The sequence below is a fragment of the Capricornis sumatraensis genome, chromosome X (assembly GCF_032405125.1).
Source record: "Capricornis sumatraensis isolate serow.1 chromosome X, serow.2, whole genome shotgun sequence".
NCBI lineage: Eukaryota > Metazoa > Chordata > Mammalia > Artiodactyla > Bovidae > Capricornis > Capricornis sumatraensis.
The window spans coordinates 144,076,907-144,104,573 of record NC_091092.1 but is presented as its reverse complement, the minus strand read 5'-3'; the positions used below and the strand labels follow the sequence as shown (position 1 = coordinate 144,104,573).

Sequence of the window (27,667 nt, the reverse complement as noted above, 5' to 3'; positions counted from 1 at the left end):
ATTAGTTTCCTGACATCACAGAGCACTATCTGAGACTGCAAACCCACCCTGCTCCTTGGCCCTCCACGGAGAATCCTCTAGGGTAAATGCAGCTCCAGTAACTGGTCCGGCACTCAAGGACCCTGAACTCAGCGGGGGACCCCTGCCCCCACACCCGCACGCTCTGAGGCCTCGGTCATGAATGTCATCTGACTGCCACGGGCCTCCACACCACATGACTGAGCATCAGGGTGCTGTCACCTCCAATTCCTTCCCTTAAGCATCTCCTTCATTCTGACGGGCAACGGATCTCGCCACTTGCACGTGAAGAAACGGTCTTCATCCATCTGGTCTGCATTAGAGCCGGCTGGCTGCCCTGACTGGGAGGAACTGCACCCTCTGGGCTGTTAATTGTGTGCAGACCTGGCCCGGCCCCCACCGTTGCCCCTTCCAGGGATCTTGTTCTTGCGAGCTCCCCCAGCCTCCTGACGGCATCCCCAGAGCAGAGGACAGAGATCTGTCCTCAGTGTGGTTTTCATTATGTAAACGACTACCATCTTTCTTTATTGATTTCAAACAACGTCGTCATCCGAAATGTACACGATTCCATTAAAAATGTCAAAACGCTGCAGTGTAGCATCCCACCATATATGGGGGTGTTTCTTGAAAGCGTAGCAAGTCTTTTGCGGAAATCAAAGGCACAGAAACGCAACATTTCAAAAAAAAAAAAATGTTCAAAACAGACTGATGGAAAAATCGACGAAGGCTGGCAATCGGCAGTTGCAAATCACCCGAGGTGAGTGTTTCATAAAAGGACTTGTCACAAGTCCAGGTGTGAAAACGCACCAAGATACAGAGTTTCAGTGAGTCATTAATTAGTCACTGCATCACGTGTCTCATTTAGCAGCAGCAGCAGCAACAGCAGCAACGTCTCTCATAAAGACAGCTGTACTCAAGGCATCTGGGTTCCTATCACATGAGGGCATGCAGTCAGTGTATTCAAAATGCGGGTGATTACTTTGTGAGAAGTGGTCCACCTCGAAAATCCTGAAGTTTACAAATTTCAAATACTGACAGGTTCATGGAAATATTAAAGCAGTGGCGTCATCAGCTTTTTGGAAAAGAAACAAACTGATAACACAACTGATTCCAGGTTAGCACCTGCTAAAGATGATCCCTGGGTCACAGCCACCTGTAAAGCTGAAGGCCACGGCTACCTGGGGTTTTTCTGCCTGGAAAACAAGTTCAGCGTTTCTCCTTCCCTACCCAAACTAACCGCCGCAGTTGGGTGTCAGGAAAGTGAAAAGTGAAAGTTAAAGTCGCTCAGTCGTGTCCTACTCTTGGCGACCCCGTGGTCTATACGGTCCATGGAATTCTCCAGGCCAGAATACTGGAGTGGGTAGCCTTTCCCTTCTCCAGGGGATATTCCCGACCCAGGGATCAAACCCAGGTCTTCACACTGCAGGCAGCTTCTTTAGCCCCTGAGCCATAGGGAAAGTCCAAGAATACTGGAGTGGGTAGCCTATCTCTTCTCCAAGGGGATCTTCCCAGCCCAGGAATCGAACAGGGGTCTTCTTCATTGCAGGCGGATTCTTTACCAACTGAGCTATCAGGGGATCCATGGGCATCAAGAGAGGCAGTAAAATAAGAAAGCAAGACCTCTAGACAGAGGACAGTTCGACAAAGCTGTTAAGTAAACCAGAACTAAACTAGGGGGGAATCAAAGGAGAACCCCAACAAAGCAGAGCTTGTGTGTTACCCACAGAAGGTCAGCTTGTGAACATCCCACAGCCTCACAAAGGCGCATGTTTCAGAGACCGGGCCTGGTTCACCCAGAGTAACACTGTGAAGTCTTCGAGGCTTGTAATAGCCTTACGTGAAGGGTGAAGGAAAACCTCACTGCTGCTTTTTCCTTCGTGTCAAACCCCAATATCAGCCTGCAGAGGTAACGTGAGGCGTCAGCCAAGCACAGTTCTCAAAGCACTACCCCAAGTTATGTGCTCCAGGGTAATGGGTCACTCCATGGACCATCTTTTCAAAACATACCGTGTCTCTAAAAAGTCAAGTTTCAGGCGTAAGAAGCCTCTGAAGTTATGAGGTCATCCCACATCTCCTACACACATGGACTGCACAGAAAGGATACATGTGTTTCCATGAATTTTCATAATTTTTCCTTAGCCCCATAAGAGAGAAAGAGGAAAAAAATTAGGGCAGTGGTTGGCCCGTATAGTGTCAAAAGTTATGAAAGTGAGTGGTCCACTTAAACACCAGTGTGCGAGCGTGACCACCTCAATGAGTTCACTGCTGGGCCGGGCAGAGGCTGTGTGCTTCAGTTCTGAACGTCAGTGACGAATAAAGATCATCATCATCAATGTCAGGCAATCCTAGTAACTCCTAGTTTAGTTCCGTTCAGTTCAGTCGCTCACTCGTGTCCGACTCTTTGTGGCCCCATGAATTGCAGCACGCCAGGCCTCCCTGTCCATCACCAACTCCTGGAGTTCCTAACCGATGGTCAATATTCACCGAGCGAACAGGGATCCATACTTGTAGACTGAGCTGACGCTTTAGACCTCAAACTGGGGAAAACATTAAGAAGATGCCCTGTGGGCTTTGCCTGGTGGCTCAGTGGTGAAGAATCTGCCTGGCAGTCTAGGAGACACAGACTCAGTCCCTGATCCCGGAAGATTCCCATGTGCCAGGGAGCAACTGAACCCATGCACCACAGCAAGAGAAACCACTGCAGTGAAGAGCAGCCCTCCCTGCAGCAACTAGAGAAAGCCTGGCAAAGCGACAAAGACCCAGTGCCGTCAAAAAATAGTTATAAACAAAGAAAAATGCTCTTTGGGATTCCCTATGAGATTGACACTTCAGTAAGTTAACAATGAACAAATGAAAACTGAAGAACTTACAGGCCTGTCCAGGAGGCTCTGGTTCTTCACGTGTGTGTGTGTGTGTGTGTGTGTGTGTGTGTGTGTGTGTGTGGGTGGGTGTGTGTGGGTGTGTGTGGGTGTGTGCGCTAGCTGCTCAGTTGTGTCTGACTCTTTGTGACTGCATGGACTGTAGCCCACCAGGCTCCTCTGTCCATGGGATTCTCCAGGCAAGGATACTGGAGTGGGTTGCCATGCCCTTCTCCAGGGGATCTTCCCCACCCAGGGATCAAACCTGGGTCTCCTGCATTGCAGGCAGATTCTTTACCGTCTATGCCATCAGGGAAGCCCTTCACGAGGTATATGCTTCATGTCTCATTTAAATACTGAAAGTAGAAAGTGTTAGCCGTTTAGTCATGTCTGATTCTGCGACCCCACGGACTGTAGCCCTCCAGGCTCCTCTGTCCATGGGACTGTCCTGGCAAGAATACTGGAGTGGGAAGCCATTCCTACAACTGCAGAAATTAGCTAAAAATTACCTTCAGAGGAAAAAAGCTCCATGTTCTTTATTAGCCTAAAACGACTGCTTAATTAGTGATGGTATTACATTTAACCTAACTGATCCAGATATATCTTTTAACCGACCTATAATATAATAATACAGGGGTGCCCAAAGACAGCTTGAGGTTGAGGGCCCTCTTACAGTAGCTGGACAGAGTCACAGTAGAGATGACAGGAGAGCTGGGCAGATGGGATTAGGCCCTGGAGGCGTGTCTGATGTCAACCACGAGATTTCCCCAGAGAGGCCCGCAACCTCAGCCTCGGTGCTGCTGAACTAACCGTGGGACTGGTCCAGCTCAACCTGTGATGGAGCGTGTTCTTCTTGAGGAAAAAGTCTGCACTTCAGGACCACTGTTATGTATCCCACGTATTTGTGCTAACATACAATACTTGGGCTTCCCCGATAGCTCAGCTGGTAAAGAATCCGCCTGCAATGCAGGAGACCCCGGTTCAATTCCTGGGTCGGGAAGATCCCCTGGAGAAGGGATAGGCTACCCACTCCAGGATTCTCGGGCTTCCCTGGTGAATCAGCTGGTAAAGAATCCGCCTGTAATGCGGGAGACCTGGGTTCCATCCCTGGGTTGGGAAGATCCCCTGGAGAAGGGAACAGCGACCCACTGCAGGATTCTGGCCTGGAGAATTCCATGGACTGTATAGTCCATGGGGGTCACAAAGAGTCGGACACAACTGAGCGACTTTCACTTTCATACAATACTTGTCTTTTTCTGACTTACTTCACTCTGTATAACAAGAGTTACACATCACTACACATCACTACAAATGAAACCATTTTGTTCCTCTTTATGTCTGAGCAATATTTCCTTGTATATAGGTGCCACAGGCTTCCCAGGTGGCTCACTGGTAAAGAATCTGCCCATCAGTGCAGGAGACATGGATTTGATCCCTGGGGTGGGAACATCCCCTGGAGAAGGGAATGGCAACTCACTCTAGTATTCTTGCCTGGAGAATCCCATGGACAGAGGAGCCTGGTGGGCAGCAGTCTATGGGGTCACGATTTAGCAACTAACCCAACAACAGCAACATATATGGGCCATGTCTTTACCCCTTTATCTATTGATGGACACTCAGGTCACTTCCGTGTCCCGGTTATTGTAAACAGCGCTGCAGTGAATACTGGGGCGTGTGCGTCATTTCGAATCATGGTTTTCTCAAGGTACAGGCCGGTAGTGGGGCTGCCGGATCATATCAGTGCATGTACGCAGAGTCTAGAAAAAATGGTACAGAGGAACCTACTTGCAGGGCAGGAAGAGAGACTCGGACATAAAGAACTTGTGGACATAGAGCAAGAAGGTGTGGACATCACGTGGGAAGGGGAGCATGGGGTGACCAGAGAGAGAACCACTCACATATACACTGACATATATACAAGACCATGTGTAACACAGTGAGTGGGAAGTTGCTGTACAGAACAGGGAACTCAGCTCGGGGCTCTGTCATGACCTGGAGGGATGGGACGTTTAAGGAGGACGAGACATGTGTACAGATATATGCTTCAGAGAGAAGGGAAAATATCTCTACCTGTACTTAGATTTTTTTTTTTCCCCAAAAAATTATCCTCTATTTCCCTTATGCTCATTATGCCAAAATCACTGCCAAGTCAACAGAGCCTGTTTCTTGTCTTGATGGTTAGCTCTCTGTGAATGCCCTCTTTCCACAAACATCCAAGCCCAGAGTTACTGGCAGCAGAGAGGTGACTTCAGCCCTGGAAAAAAAATGCATCGTGTGAAGGTTAACGTGCAAGCGTCCTGGGACTTCCCTGGTGGTTCCATTGGTGGAGAATCTGCTTTGCAGTCAGTGTAGAGGGTTGCAGGTTCAGTCCCTGGTCGGGGAACTAAGATCCCCCATCCAATGGATGAACTAATAAGCCCGTATGTTCTACAAGTACTGAGCCGGGATGCCTCAACGAGAGAGGCCCTGTCCCACAAACTATACAGAGCCCCCCACCCCCAAGCTCTGGAGACCACACACCACAGCAAGGGAGAATCCACATACTGCAGTAAGGAGCGTCTGCACTGCACCTAAAGACCTTGCATGCTGTTAACTAAGACGGGACACACCCATAAATAAATAAATATAAAAAAAATAAATTGCAGGTATCTTTTAATCATTAATCATGTATGCTGGCCCTCGCTGGAATATTCCCCTTATTCTCGGTGAACCAGGCATACTTGAAATTCACAGTAACTCTTCACTGCTTTCACACAAAAAGCATAATTTATAGCGCCTCTTTTAACCACCTCACTTTTAAAACAAAAAGGTTTTGCAAATGGGTTTTCCACAATCATTCTAATAGCATCCTATTTTTATGGTAAATGAAAATATTTAAAGAGCAAATGATCTATAATAACAGAAAAGGTTTCCTAAGAGTAGACTGTTACAAACTTAAGTGGTGTGAGATTTTGGTAGAAGTCATCCTTTGTGGCTTATAATAAAAAGCATGGAAATAATAAAACTCAGATCCATTAAAGAAATGTCAGTCTGTTAAGAAAGGGAAAACAGCAATTATTTTCAATTTGAGACAGTAACTGTGCCAGGTTTCCAAGGATCTTAGGGTGAGAAAAATGGAAAATGGGATGGATTATACAGACTTCAGATAAGAATGCTTCCAACAGGAACCTGGAGGGATGTGGTGCAGCTATGCGGCTTCTGGGACACCTGAGTTGTTATCAGTCTAACAGTGGACTTCTGAAAATGTAAGTAAGGACTTGGGAAAACGCTCAGCAAACACTGAATTCAAAACCAGCAGTGCAACAGTACCAACTTGATGTGTGACAGCAAGAGAGATTTCTCTTTCTGCTTGTAATAAATAATCCTGAGTGATTCTATTTTTTTCTCTTCAAATCACACTCCAAAAAGTAACCAAATGCTACGTCTCTCATAGTATACTTTGATGGCATCCAAAACTTGTACATAACACAACAGCATTGGTTTGGCATGAAAGAAGTTGGTCACGTCTGCACGAAGAGTCAAGTAACGCTTAGCATACAGGAGTCAAGTGCCCTAGAATCTGCCTAGGAAGGCAAACTGTTACGTCACCTAAAGTTTTTGACAAGCCTCATCCCGGTCTTTTGGAAGAGAGCAATCTTAGCATCTAGGATCTCAAGTGAAAGTGAAAGTCTCTCAGTCATGTCCGACGCTTTGTGACCCCCCATGGACTATACAGTCCTTGGAATTCTCCAGGCCAGAATACCAGAGTGGGTTGCCTTTCCCTTCTCCCAGGGATCTTCCCGACCCTGGGATCAAACCCAGGTCTCCAGCATTGCAGGCGGATTCTTTACCAGCTGAGCCATCAGGGAAGCCCAGGATCTCAAGATATTATTCAAAATACTGAAAGTCCCTGCAAACACCCTTTTTTTTTTTTCCTCACTTAAAATTTTTTATTTTGTATTGGGGTATATGCCAATTAACACTGTTGTCATAGTTTCCGGTGGACAGCAAAGGGACTCAGCCATACATATACATGCATCATTTCTCCCCCAAACTCCCCTCCCATCCAGGCTGCCACGTGACACTGAGCAGAATTCCCTGTGCTGACCAGCAGGTCCTTGCTGGTTCTCCATGTTAAATCCAGCAGTGTGTCCATGTCCATCCCAGACTCCCTGACTATCCCTTCCCCCATCCTTCCCCCTGGTGACCATAGGTTATTACAGGGTATTGAGCAGAGTTCCCTGTGCTGTCCAGCAGGTCCTTGCTGGTTCTCCATGTTAAATCCAGCAGTGTGTCCATGTCCATCCCAGACTCCCTAACTATCCCTTCCCCTATCCTTCCTCCCTAGCAACCATAAGTTCATTCTCTGTGAGTCTGTTTCTGTTTAGTAAGTTCATCTGTATCATTTTTAGATTCCGCATATAAGGAATGTCATAGGACATTTCTCCTTCTATGTCTGACTTCTGTCAGTGTGACACTCTCTAGCAAACACACCTCTGTTCTTGGATAACGCAAACAGAAAAACCACAATACTCGTACATGCTTTATAGCTTTTTCAAGGGTGCCACCCCTGGCCTATTTCCCAAAGATTTAAACACATTTACTCCTAGGAAGCCAGTAGAGCCTCAGCAGTTTACTCACGTTGGAGAAAAACACACCATAAAGTCCCTGAATTGATGATGGCCTTCCTACATGTTCAATTTCGGCAGGATTCATAAAACATAGCCATTATTTTGTAAAGACTTTTTTTTTTAATGTGGACCATTTTGAAAGTAATCATTGAATTTGTTATATCATTGCTTCTGCTTTCTGTTTTGGCTTTTTTCACCATGAGAGGAATGTTAGCTCCTAGACCAGGGATCAAACCTGCACGCCCTCCATTGGAAGGTGAAGTCTTGACTACTGGACCGCCAGGGAAGTCCTGATAATAACTTTAAATGGAGTATAATGCTTTTTATTATATATATTATATTTACATAATTTATTATATATATTTATATATGAAATGCTTTATTACATTTATTTTATTATAGATTTCATTATTTTATTATATTTATAAATATGTAAATATTCATTATATTTATGTTTATTATATTTTAATGTTTCATTCTATTAAAATATATTTTATTATATGTATTATATATTAAAATATATTTTATTCTATGTATATTCTATTATATTTTAATATAGTCATTCTATTAAAATATATTTTATTATAGTTACTGTATTAAATATAATATACTTTATTGTATTTATATTTTATGAGTCGTGTCCACCTCTTTGCGACCCCATGGCCGTAGCCTACCAGGCTCCTCTGTCCATGGGATTCTCCAGGCAATAGTCCTGGAGTGGATTGCCATTTCCTTCTCCAGGGGATCTTCCCAACCCAGGGCTCAAACCCAGGTCTCCCACACTGTAGACAGATGCTTTACCGTCTGAGCCACCAGGGAAGGCAAGGGTGAAGGAAGAGTATTATATTTTAATATATATGTTATTAAAATATACTTTATTATATTAAATATAATATATTGTATTATAATATATTTAATTATATTAAAATATATTTTATTATATTGAAATTCTGGTCCCATCACTTCATGGGAAATAGATGGGAAAACAGTGGAAACTGTCAGATTTTATGTTTTTGGGCTCCAAAATCACTGCAGATGGTGACTGCAGCCATGAAATTAAAAGACGCTTACTCCTTGGAAGAAAAGCTATGACCAACCTAGATAGTATATTCAAAAGCAGAGACATTACTTTGCCGACTAAGGTCCGTCTAGTCAAGGCTATGGTTTTTCCTGTGGTCATGTATGGATGTGAAAGTTGGACTGTGAAGAAGGCCGAGCGCTGAAGAATTGATGCGTTTGAACTGTGGTGTTGGAGAAGACTCTTGAGAGTCCCTTGGACTGCAAGGAGATCCAACCAGTCCATTCTAAAGGAATGATGCTAAAGCTGAAGCTCCAGTACTTTGGCCACCTCATGGAAGAGTTGACTCGTTGGAAAAGACTCTGATGGGAGGGATTGGGGGCAGGAGGAGAAGGGGACCACAGAGGATGAGATGGCTGGATGGCATCACTGACTCAATGGACGTGAGTCTGAGTGAGCTCTGGGAGTAGGTGATGGAGAGGGAGGCCTGGCGTGCTGCGATTCATGGGGTCATAAAGAGTCGGACACGACTGAGCAACTGAACTGAACTGAACTGACAATATATATTATGTTTATTATATTCTATTATATTATTATTATACTCAATAGTTTTGAGTCACGAGGTTGTACACTAGAAACCAATATTGTAAATCAACCGTACTTCAGTAAAAACATGGATAAACATTCACATGAACGATTCACGGCACCACAGCGTGAGTTCACAAATTTTCAGATGTTTGTGTGATGCAGGGTATTTCTTCCTGCAGCTCTCTGTTTCCTGGCCATCGTCACGTCTTTGACCGATACCCTCTCCCACGTGCACACACAAGCCTCAGTGAGGCTGGGCACCCCTTCGCCCCCGCTCCGCCCTGCTCCTCACCTTTGTACAGAGTCTTGGGCACCTGGCAGGTATGCCCGCAGCCGTTGGAACAGCACTTCTTAACCCCGGAGCACTCGTCGTCCGCGTCGCAGCTTTCCACGCAGGCGGCGGCGAACCCGCTGGCCTTCTCTGGGGAGGGGCAGTCTCCCTGCTTCACCGACAGGATGTACTTGAGGAACTCACAGCTGGTCACGCACTCGTAGTTCTTCTTGGGGAACAGAGACTGCAAGAGAGCAGAAATCCTTAAATTAAAGACTCATGGGGTCTGATGTCCACGACATCAGAGAGGCAGGTCACAATTCTGAAGCAACTTCAATGTCCTTCAACAGACGGATAGATAAAGTGGACGTGGAATACGTGGAATACATCCATATACAATGGAATATTACATGTCATTAAAAAGAATGAAGTCATGTCATCTGCACCAGCATGGACGGACCTAGAGATTGTCATACTGGGTGAAGCGAGTCAGGCAGAGAGGCAGAATCATTGTATGACACCCCTCCTGTGAAGAATCTAAAAAGAAATGATACAAACGAACTTATGTACAAAACAGAAATAGATGCAGAGACTTAGACATGAACTTACGGTTGCTGGGTCAGGGGGAGGATGGGGGAAGGGACAGTCAGGGAGTTTGGGATGGACATGGACACACTGCTGTACTGAACATGGAGACCCACAAGGACCTGCTGTCCAGCACAGGGAACTCTGCTGAATACTCTGTGATAACCTTATGGTTCCCAGGGGGAAGGATGGGGGAAGGGACAGTTAGGGAGTCTGGGATGTACATGGACACACTGCTGTATTTAACATGGAGAACCAGCAAGGACCTGCGGTCCAGCACAGGGAAATTTGGTCAATACTCTGTGATAACTTTATGGTTCCCAGGGGGAAGGATGGGGGAAGGGACAGTTAGGGAGTTTGGGATGGACATGGACACACTGCTGTATTTAAAATGAGTAATTAACAAGGACTTACTGTCCAGCACAGGGAACTCTGATGGGAGGGGCGTCTGAAGTAGGATGGATACATGCATATGTTTGACTGAGTGCCTTTGCTGTCCAACTTGAAGGTATCACAACATTGTTAATTGACTATACCACAAAAGAAACAAAAAGATTAATAAAAAATAAAATGAAACTACGGTTACTCCTTTTATAAAAGTGATGATCATCTCATAAAGTATCTTTTGTGTAAACTCCTATTTTCATATACAGAATATATTTTAGAATTTAAAAGGCTATCTCAAATCCTTTCTGGAAAGAGGGGAATGTAGACAAATTTAATCATCAATACTGTCAAAATGGAAAAAGAGGAGGGATGTGCGTATTTGTGTCTGCATGTGGGTAGGGAAGGAAAAAAAAATCTTGCTCCATCAGATTTTTCCTTTAATTGTTTACAAAATAAATGTACTTGCTTTCTTTCCCTCTCAGTCATGTCTGACTGTTTGCAACCCCATGGACTGCAGCCCACCAGGCTCCTCTGTCCATGGAATTCTCCAGGTCAGAATACTGGAGTGGGTTGCCATTCCCTTCTCCAGGGGATCTCCCCGGCCCAGGGATTGAACCCAGGTCTGCTGCACTGCAGGCAGATTCTTTACTGTCTGAGCCACCAGGGAAACCTCAAAGAAATGACGTGCTGATTTTCTAAAGAAGTATGAGCCATGAACTGTAACTTTATATTATACCCAACAGATACATGTCAATCACACACACACACCCACAGATTATGGTTAATCCATTCTGAGTTCTGACACTGTAAATTTAAAGTACAAATTTAATGTACATGTCCTCAGTACTCTGACAAATATCAGGGGAAAATTTCACCCTCTTTAATGCAAAGCGTGGAACACTGGAAGCACTCGGTGGAAAAAGTACAGTCCCAAGGTTTGAATTCAAATTGTAGACGTCAATAAAATTGATTGTTAATAATCAGATATAAAGAGTCGGACACGACTTAGCGACTGAAGGGAAACAACAATCATGTATAAAATTTGAAAATAATATGATCTGACTGGATTAAAATCGCATCTCAACTCAAGAACTATCCAGGTAAGACAGAAAAAAGGCCACATTTTCAATACCGAAGTAGCAGAAATCTGTAGCTAATTTAAAAAATATAACTCTGTACATTTAAAGCATTATCAGTTCTTAAGGCTTTTCTCTCTTACTCAATTTCACAGCTCAGTGTTCTCTTACTTTCGAGATCTGCTTTACTTCACTGGCTTTTGAAAAAGTTCTAAATTCCAGTCCAAATCTAAGGAATCGAGGAAGCGTGCAAAAGGATCGGGAACAATTGTGGAGTGTTGGCCAAGTTTCCTCTTTCAGCAAAATGTATACATTACATGGGCTGAAACAAAGCCGTAAAGTTACCCAAATTGCTGGCCCCTGCAGCACAGGCTGAGCTTTGCAAGTAGAAATGATTTTATTCAAGCTGGCAAGTGTTTACTGCTGGCTAAGTTAGCAATCACAGGGACTTAAGTGTGTATTATGGTGTAATCAAATCAACTGAGTGCAAACTTGTTCACATATGAAAACGACGTGTAACTTGGAATCAGAAAACAAAGAAAGAGCTCTCTGTCCACGTGAGTCTAATCACCCATGTACCAACCACCATGCCCTTGAACCAGGACAGAAAAAGAGAGACCGCTGTCTCCTCCTGTTGCTAGTTTACTTGCCGAGCTAACAGATCAAAGTTAAAAACAAACACAGTCGGGGAGACAGATCTGGAATGTTTGTTCCCACTGAGAGCGAAAGCAGAATGATCAGGAAGTGAAAGTGTTAGTCGCTCAATCCCGACCGACTCTTCGCAACTCCATGGACTGTAGCCCACCAGGCTCCTCTGTCCATGGAGATTCTCCAGGAAAGAACTCTGGAGTGGGTTGCCATTTCCTTCCCCATGGACTGTAGCCCACCAGGCTCCTCTGTCCATGGGGATTCTCCAGGCAAGAACACTGGAGTGACAATGTAGGGCAAAACCAATACAGTATTGTAAAGTAAAAAAATTAAATTAGCATTAAAAATTTTAAAAATAAATAAATAAAAAATAAAAAAGAACACTGGAGTGGGTTGCCATTTCCTTCCCCATGGACTGTAGCCCACCAGGCTCCTCTGTCCATGGGATTCTCCAGGAAAGAACTCTGGAGTGGGTTGCCATTTCCTTCCCCATGGACTGTAGCCCACCAGGCTCCTCTGTCCATGGGATTCTCCAGGCAAGAATCCTGGAGTGGGGTGCCATTTCCTTCCCCATGGACTGTAGCCCACCAGGCTCCTCTGTCCATGGGATTCTCCAGGCAAGAATCCTGGAGTGGGTTGCCATTTCCTTCCCCATGGACTGTAGCCCACCAGGCTCCTCTGTCCATGGGATTCTCCAGGCAAGAATCCTGGAGTGGGTTGCCATGCCCTCCTCCAAGGGATCTTCCCGACCCAGGGATTGAACCTGCCTCTCTTACATCTTCTGCATCGGCAGGCGGGCTCTTTACCATCTGAGCCAGTACGGAAGCCCTAATCCAGGGCGACGGCAGGACTATTTGCTACTTAGTGAGTTAAGTCGCCACAGTTACCATGTGAACTATTGTTCCATCAATTGCTCCAGAGTGTAGCCGCTGTGAGAAACCCTTAACAACATTCCTTTTTAAAAAAGAAAATATATAAAAACATTTTGAGTGTGTCATCTAAATTCAAGTTCATGGTCTTCTCAGTCTTTTTATTTAATTCTCTTTGATTCATCTGTGTGTGTTAGTCACTCAGTCGTGTCTGACTCTTTAAAACCCCATGGACTATAGCCGGCCAAGGCTCCTCTGTCCACGGGATTCTCCAGGCAGGAATACAGGAGTGGGTTGTCATTCCCTTCTCCAAATGACCATAATTTGTACATAATTTGGATCTTCCAGTGGATGTGAGGGTTGTTCCATGCAATTAAATACGTCTCCTTTTTGAGAGGCTTTCACAAACGTGATTCTGTGGGAGGGTGATTGTCTTGAGGTCCATGGAAAAGAGTTGGGAAAGTTCCTGTCTGCGCTGGAGCTTTCTAGACTGGTCCCTGAGCTTGTCATGTTGCAGACGAGATGATGAGGATTAGGAGAGACTGGGCACACAGACAACCAGGCAATGCCGTGCAGAGTAGGTCACACCAGCTACTCAACAGGACTGGACCCACGGACGTCCCTTTTGTTTCTCCACTGCTACAGATTTCCTGTGTAACATTTCCAGATTCTTCTGTTATTCTGACCAAAATGCTACAGAGGCCAGAGCAAGAGTTGCTTCCCTAGTGATATGACCACCCACAAGTCTCCAACGTGCCCCCCTACGAGGCCCGGCCCTGAGACCTCTAAGGAGGGAATTGAGGCCCCTTGTAACTTCTAAGAAACCGTCTGTAGTCTTTGAACTTACATGAAGACCGTCTCACACATCCGTGGATTTAATAATCTTTCACAGGTGTTCTACTTAACAGTTCCACTGTTTACACGCACTGAAGGCAAATTTTGATGTTCTCTGTCAATTATCTTTCAGAATTTCCACAGTTTATTGTGATCCACACAGTCAATGGCTTTGGCATAGTCAATAAAGCAGAAGTAGATGTTTTTCTGGAACTCTCTTGCTTTTTCCATGATCCAGCGGATGTTGGCAATTTGATCTCTGGTTCCTCTGCCTTTTTTATTTTTATTTTATTTTTATTTTATTTTTATTTTTTATTTTTTTATTTTTTTTAATTTTAAAATCTTTAATTCTTACATGTGTTCCCAAACATGAAACCCCCTCCCACCTCCCTCCCCATAACATCTCTGTGGGTCATCCCCATGCACCAGCCCCAAGCATGCTGTATCCTGCGTCAGACATAGACTGGCGATTCAATTCTTACATGATAGTATACATGATAGAATGCCATTCCCCCAAATCATCCCACCCTCTCCCTCTCCCTCTGAGTCCAAAAGTCCGTTATACACCGCTGTGTCTTTTTTCCTGTCTTGCATACAGGGTCGTCATTACCATCTTTCTAAATTCCATATATATGTGTTAGTATACTGTATTGGTGTTTTTCTTTCTGGCTTACTTCACTCTGTATAATCGGCTACAGTTTCATCCATCTCATCAGAACTGATTCAAATGAATTCTTTTTAACGGCTGAGTAATATTCCATTGTGTACATGTACCACAGCTTTCTTATCCGTTCATCTGCTGATGGACATCTAGGTTGTTTCCATGTCCTGGCTATTATAAACAGTGCTGCAATGAACATTGGGGTACATGTGTCTCTTTCAATTCTGGTTTCCTCGGTGTGTATGCCCAGCAGTGGGATTGCTGGGTCATAAGGCAGTTCTATTTGCAATTTTTTAAGGAATCTCCACACTGTTCTCCATAGTGGCTGTACTAGTTTGCATTCCAACCAACAGTGTAGGAGAGTTCCCTTTTCTCCACACCCTCTCCAGCATTTATTGCTTGCAGATTTTTGGATCGCAGCCATTCTGACTGGTGTGAAGTGGTACCTCATTGTGGTTTTGATTTGCATTTCTCTGATAATGAGTGATGTTGAGCATCTTTTCATGTGTTTGTTAGCCATCCGTATGTCTTCTTTGGAGAAATGTCTATTTAGTAAAACCAGCTTGAAAATCAGGAGGTTCACGGTTCACGTATTGCTGAAGCCTGGCTTGGAGAATTTTGAGCATTATTTTACTAGCATGTGAAATGAGTACATACCAGACCACCTGACCTGCCTCTTGAGAAACCTATATGCAGGTCAGGAAGCAACAGTTAGAACTGGACATGGAACAACAGACTGGTTCCAAATAGGAAAAGGAGTACGTCAAGGCTGTATATGGTCACCCTGCTTATTTAACTTGTATGCAGAGTACATCATGAGAAACGCTGGAGTGGAAGAAACACAAGCTGGAATCAAGATTGCCAGGAGAAATCTCAATAACCTCAGATATGGCAGATGACACCACCCTTATGGCAGAAAGTGAAGAGGAGCTAAAAAGCATCTTGATGAAAGTGAAAGAGAAGAGTGAAAAAGTTGGCTTAAAGGTCAACATTCAGAAAACGAAGATCATGGCATCCAGTCCCATCACTTCATGGGAAATAGATGGGGAAACACTGGAAACAGTGTCAGACTTTATTTTTCCGGGCTCCAAAATCACTGGAGATGGTGATTGCAGCCATGAAATTAAAAGACACTTACTCCTTGGAAGAAAAGTTATGACCAACCTAGACAGTATATTCAAAAGCAGAGACATTACTTTGCCGACTAAGGTCCGTCTAGTCAAGGCTATGGTTTTTCCAGTGATCAGGTATGGATGTGAGAGTTGGACTGTGAAGAAAGCTGAGTGCCGAAGAATTGATGCTTTTGAACTGTGGTGTTGGAGAAGACTCTTGAGAGTCCCTTGGACTGCAAGGAGATCCAACCAGTCCATTCTGAAGGAGATCAGCCCTGGGATTTCTTTGGAGGGAATGATGCTGAAGCTGAAACTCCAGTCCTTTGGCCACCTCATGCGAAGAGTTGACTCATTGGAAAAGACTCTGATGCTGGGAGGGATTGGGGGCAGGAGGAGAAGGGGACGACCAAGGATGAGATGGCTGGATGGCATCCTGACTTGGTGGACGTAAGTCTGAGTGAACTCCGGGCGATGGCGATGGACAGGGAGGCCTGGCATGCTGCAATTAATGGGGTTGCAAAGAGTTGGGCACGACTGAGCGACTGAACTGAACTGAACTGTCAATTATCTTGGATAATCCTCTTGGATTCGGTTGAAAAATATTACTGGTCTGAGTGCAAATGAGAGAACATTTGGCATCTGTACCAAAGGTCTCTTCTCACATCTTTCACCATCACTTACTAAGAATTGATGAGCTCAGTGGAACAAAGACAGAAATGCTTACAGGTGACAGAAAATGACGTCAGAGCAAGAAAACGTGTCAGTGTCAGTCGCTCAGTCGTGTCCAACTCTTTGAGAACCTGTGGATTGTCGTAGCTCAGTCGTGTCCAGCTCTTTGTGACTCAGTAAACTGTAGCCAGGCTCCTCTGTCCATGGAATCCTCCAGGCAAGAATACTGCAGTGGGTTGCCATCCCCTTCTCCAGGGGATTTCCCCACCCAGGGAACAAACCCAGGTCTCCTGCGTGGCAGCCGGATTCTTTACCACCTGAGCCACCAGGGAAGCCCAATACATTCAAAGAAGGGCTCAGAAAAGCAGTGCACTCAGGGAAAATGCCGCTGGATGCACTGGATGAAGGGGAAAACACTTCTATTTGAATCAATACTCTTTAGAATATTAATCAATTCTTATAAATCTCTCCTACATCCCTACCTCTTAGCTCAGAACTAAAGTTGTGTTTTCAGTACCCCACCTGCTCAACAAGCTAAGATCAACTTTCTTGTGGCCGATGGTAAAACGAAAACAAAACCCTAACAACAGCGCCTAATGGTTCTTGGATGCTTTTTAAAAAGACACCATTGTCTTCATTTTGGTGCAAAATGCAAGATGGTGGTAGTGGTGGTGTAGTCTATACACACACACACACACACACACACACACACACACACACAGATGCATGTAGATTATACATGGGGCTTTCCAGGCGGCACTAGTGGTGAAGAATTGGCCTTCCAGTGCAGGAAACCTGGGCTCGATCCCTGAGTCAGGAAGATCTCCTGGAGAGGGAAACGGCAACCCACTCCAGTGTTCTTGCCTGGGAAATCCCAGGGAGGGAGGAGCCTGGAGGGCTACAGTCCATGGGGTCATAAAAGAGTTGGATATAACTGAACACACACACACACATAAATCAAATATATGTAAGTCAAAACAGCAGTTATAGTCCAGGAATCCTGACAAGAATGAGCAACACTGAGATACAGCTTGCACTACTGAACTTCAAGAATAAAAATAAAATTTTTCAGGCATGTAGGTAGAAAAGGCAAGTTGATTATGATGGGGAAAATAAGCTTTCTCTTGGGTTAATTTCTCTCTATCAAATTTACTGTGTGAAGCCAGTAGAAAAATATATAATACTAAATATATATATAGATAAAACTATATAATACTAAAGAATATATAATAGTATATAATATTAAAGAATATAAATATTATATATACCATATAATATCAAATATATATAAATACTAAAGAATATAAAAAATAAAATGAAGTCAACTGTTATTTAAATATTCATGTGACAGAAATATTCTCAAAGACATAAAGACTCAGAGGATATAACACTCATGAGTCTTTCTTGCCAAACTACGCCATGGTAAAATTCAGCTGTTCCACAATTAACAGAGATAAAGAGTAGGCTGGCTAGCACAGCACCCCCTCCCCCAAATAGAGCATATACATACATGTGTATATGTAGCACTTCCCAGGTGCTGCTAGTGGCAAATACCCGCCTGCCAATGTAGGAAACTGAAGAGACACAGGTTCGATCCCTGGGTCGGGAAGATTGCCTGGAGGAGCGCCTGGCAACCCACTCCAGTATTCTTACCTGGAGAATTCCACGGACAGAGGAGCCTGGTGGGCTATAGTCCATGGGGCCGCAAAGAATCGGACACAACTGAAGTATGCACATATATATTATGTGAGAAAACGAGTTTGTGCAAATCAATTTGGACTTCAGGTATAACAGAAGGCAGAATCTGTCATGAATCATCTCAAAGAAAATGGTGTCTTTTAAAATAAGACACCCAGACAGGATCAAATTTAGAAAGCCAGAAATACAGAAATTAGCATAAAAGAATTACTAATCATGTTCTCATCCACATATATGGGAAACCAAAATGGAAACACTGAAGGCAGGAAAAGAAGGGGACGACAGAGGATGAGATGGCTGGATGGCATCACTGACTCGACGGACATGAGTTTGAGCCAACTCCAGGAGTCGGTGATGGACAGGCAGGCCTGGCGTGCTGCAGTCCATGGGGTCGCAAAGACACAACTAAGCAACTGAACTGAACTGAGAATGGAAAAAACTATGAATGACAGTTTTTTTTTTTTTTAAAGAGGACATGATATAATAAATAAAACTAAAACTAAAAGAGTAGGTCTTTAAAACTTTGGTGGCTTAGAAGGAATGGGGCAAGAAACCTTGAACTTAATTTTAGGACCCCTGTACTCAGGGCTGTGATGGATGGACTGTAGTAGGAAGATCCAGAGCAAAACAGGCAGAAGGGAAGGGCCCCGTGGGGAGAAGTCCAGATTGAAACGAGGCGGCAGGTCTCGCATTAGAGCCACACAGGACGTACTCAATCCGTCCAGCCACGAGTTCTAACAGCACGTGTGGAATGCTGTCATCCAGAGAAGATCTGGGCGCAGGCCTGAGGCCCAGAGTTCTTCTGGGAAGCTGGTCACTGAGGTTCCTTCTGCCCAGCGTGGACCAGAATGCAGACTCACAGAAGGGAACAGGGGCCAACAGTTTAGGAAGGGCGAGCCCTTCTTATCAGTGAGGGGTGGGTGGGAAAAGCCCTCCCTCCAATTCTTAAGTTTCCAGAAGCCTGCCAAGGGTCAACCTTTTAAGCAGGAATTTCTAAAGACAGTTTTGCTATGGTTGACACCTCTGTGCAGGTAATCATGGCTATTTCTGGATGGTAGTTGTTGTTGAGTCGCCCAGTCGTGTCTGACTCTTTGTGACCCCATTGACTGCAGGGTGCCAGAATTCCCTGTTTGTCACCAACTCCTGGAGTTTGCTCAAACTCATGTCCATTGTGTCAGTGATGCCATCCAACCATCTCATCCTCTGTCGCCCCCTTCTTCCCCTGCCCTCAATCTTTCCCAGCATCAGAGCCTTTTCAAATGAGTTGGCTCTTCCCATCAGGTGGCCAAAATATTGAAGCTTCCATTTCAGCATCTGTCCTTCCAATGAGTATTCAGGCTTGATCTCCTTTACGATGAACTGGTTAGATCTCCTTGCTGTCCAAGGGACTCTAAAGAGTCTTCTCCAACACCACAGTTGAAAAGTATCAACTCTTAGGCGCTCAGTTTTCTTTATAGTCCAACTCTCACATCCATCCACGACTACTGGAAAAACCATAGCTTTGACTAGAACAGACCTTGCCAGCAAAGTGATGTTTTTGATTTTTAATACATTGTCTAGATTTGAGAATTTGTAATGAAAGTTAAGTTTCACTCTCTTGTGCAGTTTGTTTTACCAATGTTTGCTCATATACAATTTCCAATGCTCATATACAATTTTTATTACAAATAAATACATTAACCTGTTTAGACACAACAACCCAAACCGCCAGCTGCATGTTTCAAAGAAGGCATCCAGTGACTAAGTATTCGTGAAATCGGAAAAAGAATTCTCAATTCAAACATTTCTAACCTGGGCTCGGAAATGCAATTATGAGTTGCTTAGAAACTCAGTTATATATCCTAATGGATTAAATGTGATGAACATTAAATTGCTTCCCAGGCAAACTAGACCATGGCCGTGAATGCTATCAAGTTAGGAGAAAATCAGAAACACGTATTTTAAGAACGCCACTTTCCTACTACTACTCTGATGAAAGTGTACGATCCTTACACTTTACCAGAGCCGTTCAGATAATGGCCCCCAGGTTGCCCAGGGCTGTGTTCCCTGAGAGCTCACACACATGCGTTGACCCCAGAGATGACCGAAAATGCACGCCTGGAGGCAGGCTCAAGGCCATGGGGCCTGGCCAGATGTTGACAGGTGCTTCTGAGTTGAGGAGAAAGAGATCAGAGTTTGAGGAGGCTGGGACTTCCCTGGTGGCGCAGTGGATAAAAATCACCGCCTGCCAACGGCAGAGACACAGGTTCGATTCCCAGTCTGGGAAGATTCTCTGATGCTGCAGAGCAACTAAGTCCCAAGAGCCACAGCTAATTGAGCCCGTGCTCCAGAGCTCCCGAGCTGCAACTCTCAAGCCTGAGTGTTGCAGTTACTGAAGAAACGTGTGCCTGGCGCCCGTGCTCGGCCACGAGAGAAGCCACCACAATGAGAAATGGTGTGCATCACAAATAGAGAGTAGCTCCCACTGGCTGCAGGTAGAGCAGTTCAGTTCAGCTCAGTCACTCTTTCCCAGCCATCAGGGTCTTTTCCAGTGAGTCAGTTCTTCGCATCAGGTGGCCAAAGTATTGGAGTTTCAGCCTCAGCATCAGTCCTTCCAATGGACACTCAGGACCGATTTGCTTTCGGATGGTCTGGTTGGATCTCCTGGCAGTCGAAGGGACTCTCAAGCGTCTTCTCCACCATCGCAGTTCAAAAGCATCAATTCTTTGGCACTCAGCTTTCTTCACAGTCCAACTCTCACATCCATACATGCTCACTGGAAAAACCATAGCCTTGACAAGATGGACCTTTGTTGGAAGTAGAGCAAAGTCTGTGCAAATCAACGAAGGCTCAGCCTAGCCAAAAGAGTTTGAGGAGGCTGAAATGTGTAGGTCCTGTGAGCAAAAAAATCAGGAAGGATGGAGCTGAACAAAGAAACCCAGATAAGTGTGAGGGAACCCCCAGGGTTGGGCTGAATACTGCTTTTTGAATGTGCACGTGGTGAAAGCTCACAAGAACAGCAGAAAGCACCAGAAGAGAAAGCACCAGGGCAAAGCACGCCTAGACTTCCAAGGAGCCTGCTGCTGCTGCTGCTAAGTTGCTTCAGTCGTGTGCAACTTTGTGTGACCCCATAGACGGCAGCCCACCAGGCTCCCCTGTCCCTGGGATTCTCCAGGCAAGAACACTGGAGTGGGTTGCCATTTCCTTCTCCAATGCATGAAAGGGAAAAGGGAAAGTGAAGTCGTTCAGTCATGTGTGACTCTTAGCGACCCCATGGACTGCAGCCTACCAGACTCCCCCGTCCATGGGATTTTCCAGGCCAGAGTACTGGAGTGGGGTGCCAGTGTCTTCTCCATCCAAGGAGCCTAGCACCTCCCATTCCAGCCTTCAGAGCAGAGAGGATACAGAATACACATGGCATCGGACAGAGTCCCAAGAGAAGTATCACTTTACTGCTCAGTGGCTCATTCATGTCTGACTCTCTGCAACCTCACGGCCTGTAGCCTGCCAGGCTCCTCTGTCCATGGGATTCTCCAGGCATGCATACTGGAGTTCAGTGCCATTTCCTTCTCTAATCACCTTAGTAACAGGGACACATGAGCCCCGGACTAAAGGCTGCTCTGACTCGGCACTAAGAAAGTTTAAAAGCAAGTCTCTGCAGAAGAAACTGATGTCAAGCAACTCTCTCCATGCCAAAAGAGTCTAATGCTTTTCACAGAAATACAGCAGAATTGAGAACACGCAAAAGTGACATCTAGTCAAAAAATCAGCTGGTGTGCAAAGAAGCAGGAAACTATGACATGCAAGCAAAAGGGAACTAGAAAGTCTAAAGGTGATGTCATTGGCAGAAAAAGACATGAGAAGAAAAAGACATGAGAGGATATTATAAATATGCTCCGTATACCTTAGGAATATATAAGAAAACATGGACACAGAGAAAAGAGAAACAGAAGATGAGAGAAAGACCTGCATGAGGCTTGCAAAAGCAAAGATGGAAACACAAAAAATATACCAGATAGGATTTTTAAAGTGTCAGACATTGCAGAAGAAAAGATTCCCTGATGGGAACTTGAAGTCACAACGATGAAAATTATCAAAATGAAGCAGAGAGTGGGTGTAGGTGGGGAAATGAACACCACCACCAACAAAAAATAAAAACAAGATCAGAGAGTCTCTGATGAGAAGACCGTATAAGTCTATCATATATATAATCAGGTCGCTAGAAGACAGGACATGGAGGGTGTTTAAAAAAAAAAAAAAACTTGGTGAAAATTATAAGCCTACAATTAGAAGAATCTTACTCACCCCAAACAGAATACATATAAAGGCTACCCCATCAAGGTATACCATAACCATATTACAATCAGACACAGGAAAAAAAAGAAGTGAAAAGCATACAGTGAGAGGGCTTCCGTGGTGGTCTGGTGGTTAAGAATCTGTCTTGCAATGCAGGGGACACAGGTTTGATCCCTGGTCGGGGACCTAAGATCCCATATGCCTTGAGACAACTAGCCCTGTGCACAGCTAGACAGGTCTCATGCCTCAGCTACATAGCCAGTGCTCCAAAATGAAGACCCAGCACAGGCGAAGGAAAGAAAAAAAAAAAGAAAGAAGGAAAACTATAAGAACAAATACATCACTTCAAGTTGAAAAAAAAAAAGGCAGAAAAATAAAAAGATAATTTATATACAGCTTAAAAAAAAAGCAAGTCAGAAAATTTTCAGAAAATACTCAAGACAAAAGTAAATGAAGAGCTATTTTTAAATCACTAAAATTTTTTAAGAAATTATTAATATTTCACTGGAATTCTATACCCCATTCAAATACCTTTCATTTGGGGGCAGAGGCAAGGCAACAGTTGTAACTCTGCATTTTAAATGATGAAAAGACTGAGGGTTCCCCCCGCCACCTTAAAACACCTTTATGAGTCATTGCATACTTTCTTTCTATGGAATACCAGAGAGGATAATGGCAAGACTTCATCAAGTCAGCAGGTGACACAAAGTGAGCGCTTAACACGGAATCCCAGGATCTGTGAGGCGTATCCACACGCACACTTGCTTGTCCTTGATCAGCCTCACTGGGACTCATGGACCCTGATGCCCACGGCCCACACCTGCTGGGTCAGGATCTGCACTTTAGCAAAAAAAACCTCCAAGTGACGTGTGTGCAGCAGGACCAAGTCTGGTCCCTGGAAGCTGCATGGAGAAGCCGTCTCTCTCTCATCTCTGCAACTGAAACGTGATTCAAAAAGCTCACCTGTGACTCCAGAAATCTGGGCTTTTCCCCAGCATCTCCCTCTGCACACTCCTGTTCATCTCCCCTTGGCTTGTATTCAAGCTTTTCCAAGGTGAGAACACGCAAGAACCGTCTCCCCAGAATGAAAGCCCCTGACCACAGCCCCTTGTTTCTCGTCTTTCCCACCCAGACAGTCTTAGGACGGAAGTTAAAACTTAGGAACAGACTTGTGTGCGTTTGCCGTGCCATTTCCTTCTGTGTGTCTGCATACTGACTTAGTGATCCCTGGGGGGTCAGATGGTAAAGAATCTGTTTGCAATCTGGGAGACAGGGGGTTCAGTCCCTGGGTTGAGAAGATCCCCTGGAGAAGGGCATGGCAACCCACTGTAGTATTCTTCCCTGGAGAATCCCATGGGCAGAGGAGCCTGGCGGGCTACCATCCATGGGGTTGCAAACGAGTTGGATGTGATTAAACAGTGGACACTTTCACGTCTCTACTGTTCAGTGGGACTTTATCAAGGAATCTTCAAAGCGATGACCTTGTACTTCGCCTTCATCATAAAAACCTACTATTTACCCCTTCTCTGTTATGTCCTGTCACTGTTTAAGTGCTTTAATATATGTTTTATCATTTACTTAAATTAGCTTTAGCAATTTCCAAGACATTCCACTCCTCGTGTGGCTACCTGCCTAGTCCTTCTTCTCAGACAGGATAAGTCTTTAAATCATTCCAAATGGCCTCCAGTCTCAGTCTGTTCCAAATTTTCAAACCTCATCAGTTCTCCTCAACAGAGTCTCGTATAATTCTATAGTCCCCAGTGCCACATAAAAATTCACTGAAAATTGAGCCTCACTGCTCGGGGAGAGGAAAAAAAAAAAAAAAAGACTATATTCCATGGAGAACATGTTCCACCCAGTGAATAATTCACCCAATGACAACAAAACATCATTCAGTATTCTTGATATCCTCATTTTGCAGGACTGTGAAACTGGTTCTAATGAGGACAGCTTCTTTTATAAAGCGATGGTAAAGGAAATCTCATAGTGATTATAAAATTCTCCATTCCGCGAACCGTTTCAGTTCCATGACTTCCACCCCAAGTTGAAAACTTGGACCAAATCTGCGCCTTACCCAAAGATCATGACCCAGAATCTCTCGCCCACACGTTTCTTTACTATAAAAATATAAAAGGGAAACGTCCAGCATTTGTAAAAATAAAACCTTATTCGTTGTAGTAATAGGAGCTAACACTTTCAGAAAATGTGCATGTCCTCCTAGCCACCACTGCTCTCAGCAAACCACTCCCTTACACCAACAGAAGAACACTTCCACAAGTCCCCCTTCACACCCACCCATGCCCGGAAGCTGGGCCCACGTGCCTTCAGTCCAGTTCAGTTCAGTTGCTCAGTCGTGTCCGACTCTCTGCGACCCCATGGACCGCAGCACGCCAGGCCTCCCTGTCCATCACCAACTCCCGCAGTTTACCCAAACTCACGTTCATGAAATGTTCTTATAGCCACCCTCCTCTCTGCAAGCCGCCCGCCCACCCCTCTGGAGCACATCCAGCAAGCTTTCTCTGCAGCCACCTTCTAACTCTGCCCTTATGAAGGGTGCCCATGTCCCGTGCATCACGGCACCCAGTGATCAATTTTCAGACCTCCCCCGTCTTGCAGACACAGTCCATTACTGCTTCCTTCTGGGGATTTCCCTGGTAGCTCAGATGGGAAAACAATCTGCAATGCAGGAGACCCAGTTTTATCCCTGGGTCGCAAAGATCTTCTGAAGAAGGGAAAGGCTACCCACGCCAGTATTCCATGTGCCTAGAGAATTCCATGCACAGACCATGGGGTTGCAAAGAGTTGGACATGCTGCTGCTGTTGCTGCTAAGTCACATCAGTTGTGTCCGACTCTGAGCAACCTCATTGATGACAGCCCACCAGGCTCCTCTGTCCCTGGGATTCTGGACATGACTGAATGACTGATAGTTTTCTTGAAAAACTGTTGCTGTGTGTCCTTTAGACCTCCACGCTGGACTTTCTCCTCTGGGAGCACAGAGTCTCAGCCACTGGATCACCAAGGGAAACTCAACCTTCCCCCATCTTAACAGCTTCCCTTAGTCCACTGCGGTGTTAGAGAAGCCTCTTGGACTGCAAGGAGATCCAACCAACTAACTTATTCTAAAGGAAATCAGTGCTGAATATTCATTGGGAAGACTGATGCTGAAGCTCCAATCCTTTGGCCACCTGATGTGAAGAACCGACTCATGGGAAAAGACCCTCATGCTGGGAAAGGTTGAAGGCAGGAGAAGGGGAGGACAGAGGATGAGATGGTTGGATGGCATCACCAACGTGATGGACACGAGTTTGAGTAAGCTCTGGGAGTTGATGACGGACGGGGAAGCCTGGCGTGCTGCAGTCCATGTGGTCGCAAAGAGTCGGACACGACTGAGCAACTGAACTGAACTTACTCCACTTGCTGGTTTTCCTAGGCTCCCATCCTTATACTACTGTGATTCAGGGCATAATCCAGGAAGCTCCTGTCTTTCTACCACTTCATCCAGCTTCATGATTTTAAACACCGTCTATCAACCATGATGTCTGCATTCCTAGCCTGATCTCCCCTCAACTGCAGACTCATGGATCGGTGGTGTGCCCATAACGCGTCTCAAGTGGAAGTACGGTTTGCGTCTCAGACACAGTATGTACAAACTTTTAGTATATCAGTTCAGTTCATTCACTCAGTCGTGTCTGACTCTTTGCAACCCCATGAACCGCAGCATGCCAGGCCTCCCTGTCCATCACTAACTCCCAGAGTCCACCCAAACCCATGTCCATTGAATCCGCGATGCCATCCAACCATCTTATCCTCTGTCGTCCCCTTCTCCTCCTGCCCTCAATCTTTCCCAGCATCACGGTCTTTTCCAGTGAGTCAGCTCTTCACATCAGGTGGCCAAAGGATTGGAGTTTCAGCTTCAGCATCAGTCCTTCCAATGAACATTCAGGACTGATCTCCTTTAGGATGGACTGGTTGGATCTCCCTGCTGTCCAAGGGACTCTCAAGAGTCTTCTCCAACACCACCGTTCAAAAGCATCAGCACCAAACTCTACCTGCACATGTCCCTTCACAGGGATGTTCTAGTCAGGTCAGCTACTGTTCTGATACACTGAAGCCAAAGGCTGCTAACGTGCAGCAAATTCTATGGGCCGATCCGCTGTCTCATGCACACACCTGGGCCAGATTATATAATTTTATCTGTTTAGCTCTCATCCGTTTCTTTCAGTACCTTTAACTCTTACAGAAACACACCCAGACAGGTGAGGGCTCTGCCTGAATTCCTCAAGTGATGCACATTTACGTAACACCCCAGGTCGGAAGACAACAGAACTGGGTTGTGGGGGAGCAGAAGGAAGACAAGGTCTGCTGGCAAGAAGTGGGGTGCGATGAGCACCACAGTTTTGGAGTCTGATGAACACCACACTTTTGGGGGTCTCTTTCCAGTCATGCTGGAATATCCCAAGGCCAAGGAGACCCTGAAGTTAGTGAGGAACCTTGCTCTTCCTTTAATTCCTTGAAGGACCTTGAATGAACTCTGATTTTGCACCCTCAAAGCTTCCTTCTCATTTGAGAGCAAGTCTCTGAACACACTAATGGTTGGGACAATGACTTTCCCTAAGAGGCTCATTCTGTACTTTCTGCTGAGGGACGTAAAACTCTTGTCTTCCACTCTGGGCATTGTGACATGGAGCAGGTTAGACAGAAATGCCTGGGGACAGAGGGTGGTGGGAAAGAAACATAACTAGAAATCACATGCCCTTGATTTTACGTCTCATTTCTCTGCCTCTCAACAGTGTCATCTCATTTTCTCCTTGCGTGTCAGCTTCATTGTCCACAAAGTTCACCTAGCGAAATTCAGACGTAACTTCTCCTGAGAATTGCCATGAAAATCAAATGGAGTGAGATGGAAAAAAATATTTTTGAAAATCAGAAAGCACAAAGAAATAAATCAATGTTGCTGTCTGTGGCAATGCGCCAGCCTCGTTTTGGTTCCTATTTTTACCCTGACGAGGACCAGATCACCAGGCAGACCGAATGTCAACTTCAATACCAACCAGGGACGTTTCTCTCACTGACTCACACGTGATGTAGGTGAGCTCTCAGCTTTCCAAGACCCCTAGTGCACAGTTCAGATGGCCAGTGTTGACTGTCGGCTGACATCCTGCTAGACTGGGCATGTTAGGAAGTCAAAAACATCACAGGCAAAGGTGGGAGGTGTATCGTCACCAAGAAGGCCCTGTGTAAACTATGATGTATCCTGCGCCATCAAAAGTAAGGCAACAACAGCTCTAACACAGATGATTATCTTACATACTTCTAGCAAGGAAAAAAGATGCTTTCTCTTATCATTTAAGATTCTATCAATCGTAAGAAAGAACATTTAAACATAGGAAGACATGCGTTTTATGACTAGTAAGACAAACTTTCATAATTTATCATGGTTCTTAGGATTTTATAAAAGTTAAGAGGAAGGGAATAATAGCTAATAAACT

General features: G+C 45.0%; 1 protein-coding gene across 1 annotated transcript in view; it reads right to left on the bottom strand.

The window, feature by feature from the left end:
* The window catches only part of ANOS1 (anosmin 1), a 220,891-nt gene that overhangs the window by 53,918 nt on the left and 139,306 nt on the right, over positions 1-27,667 (bottom strand). Inside the window, exon 4 of the mRNA XM_068962943.1 lies at positions 9,385-9,607. Coding sequence (XP_068819044.1) covers positions 9,385-9,607 — 223 coding nt within the window. The remainder of the gene's footprint in view (positions 1-9,384; positions 9,608-27,667) is intronic.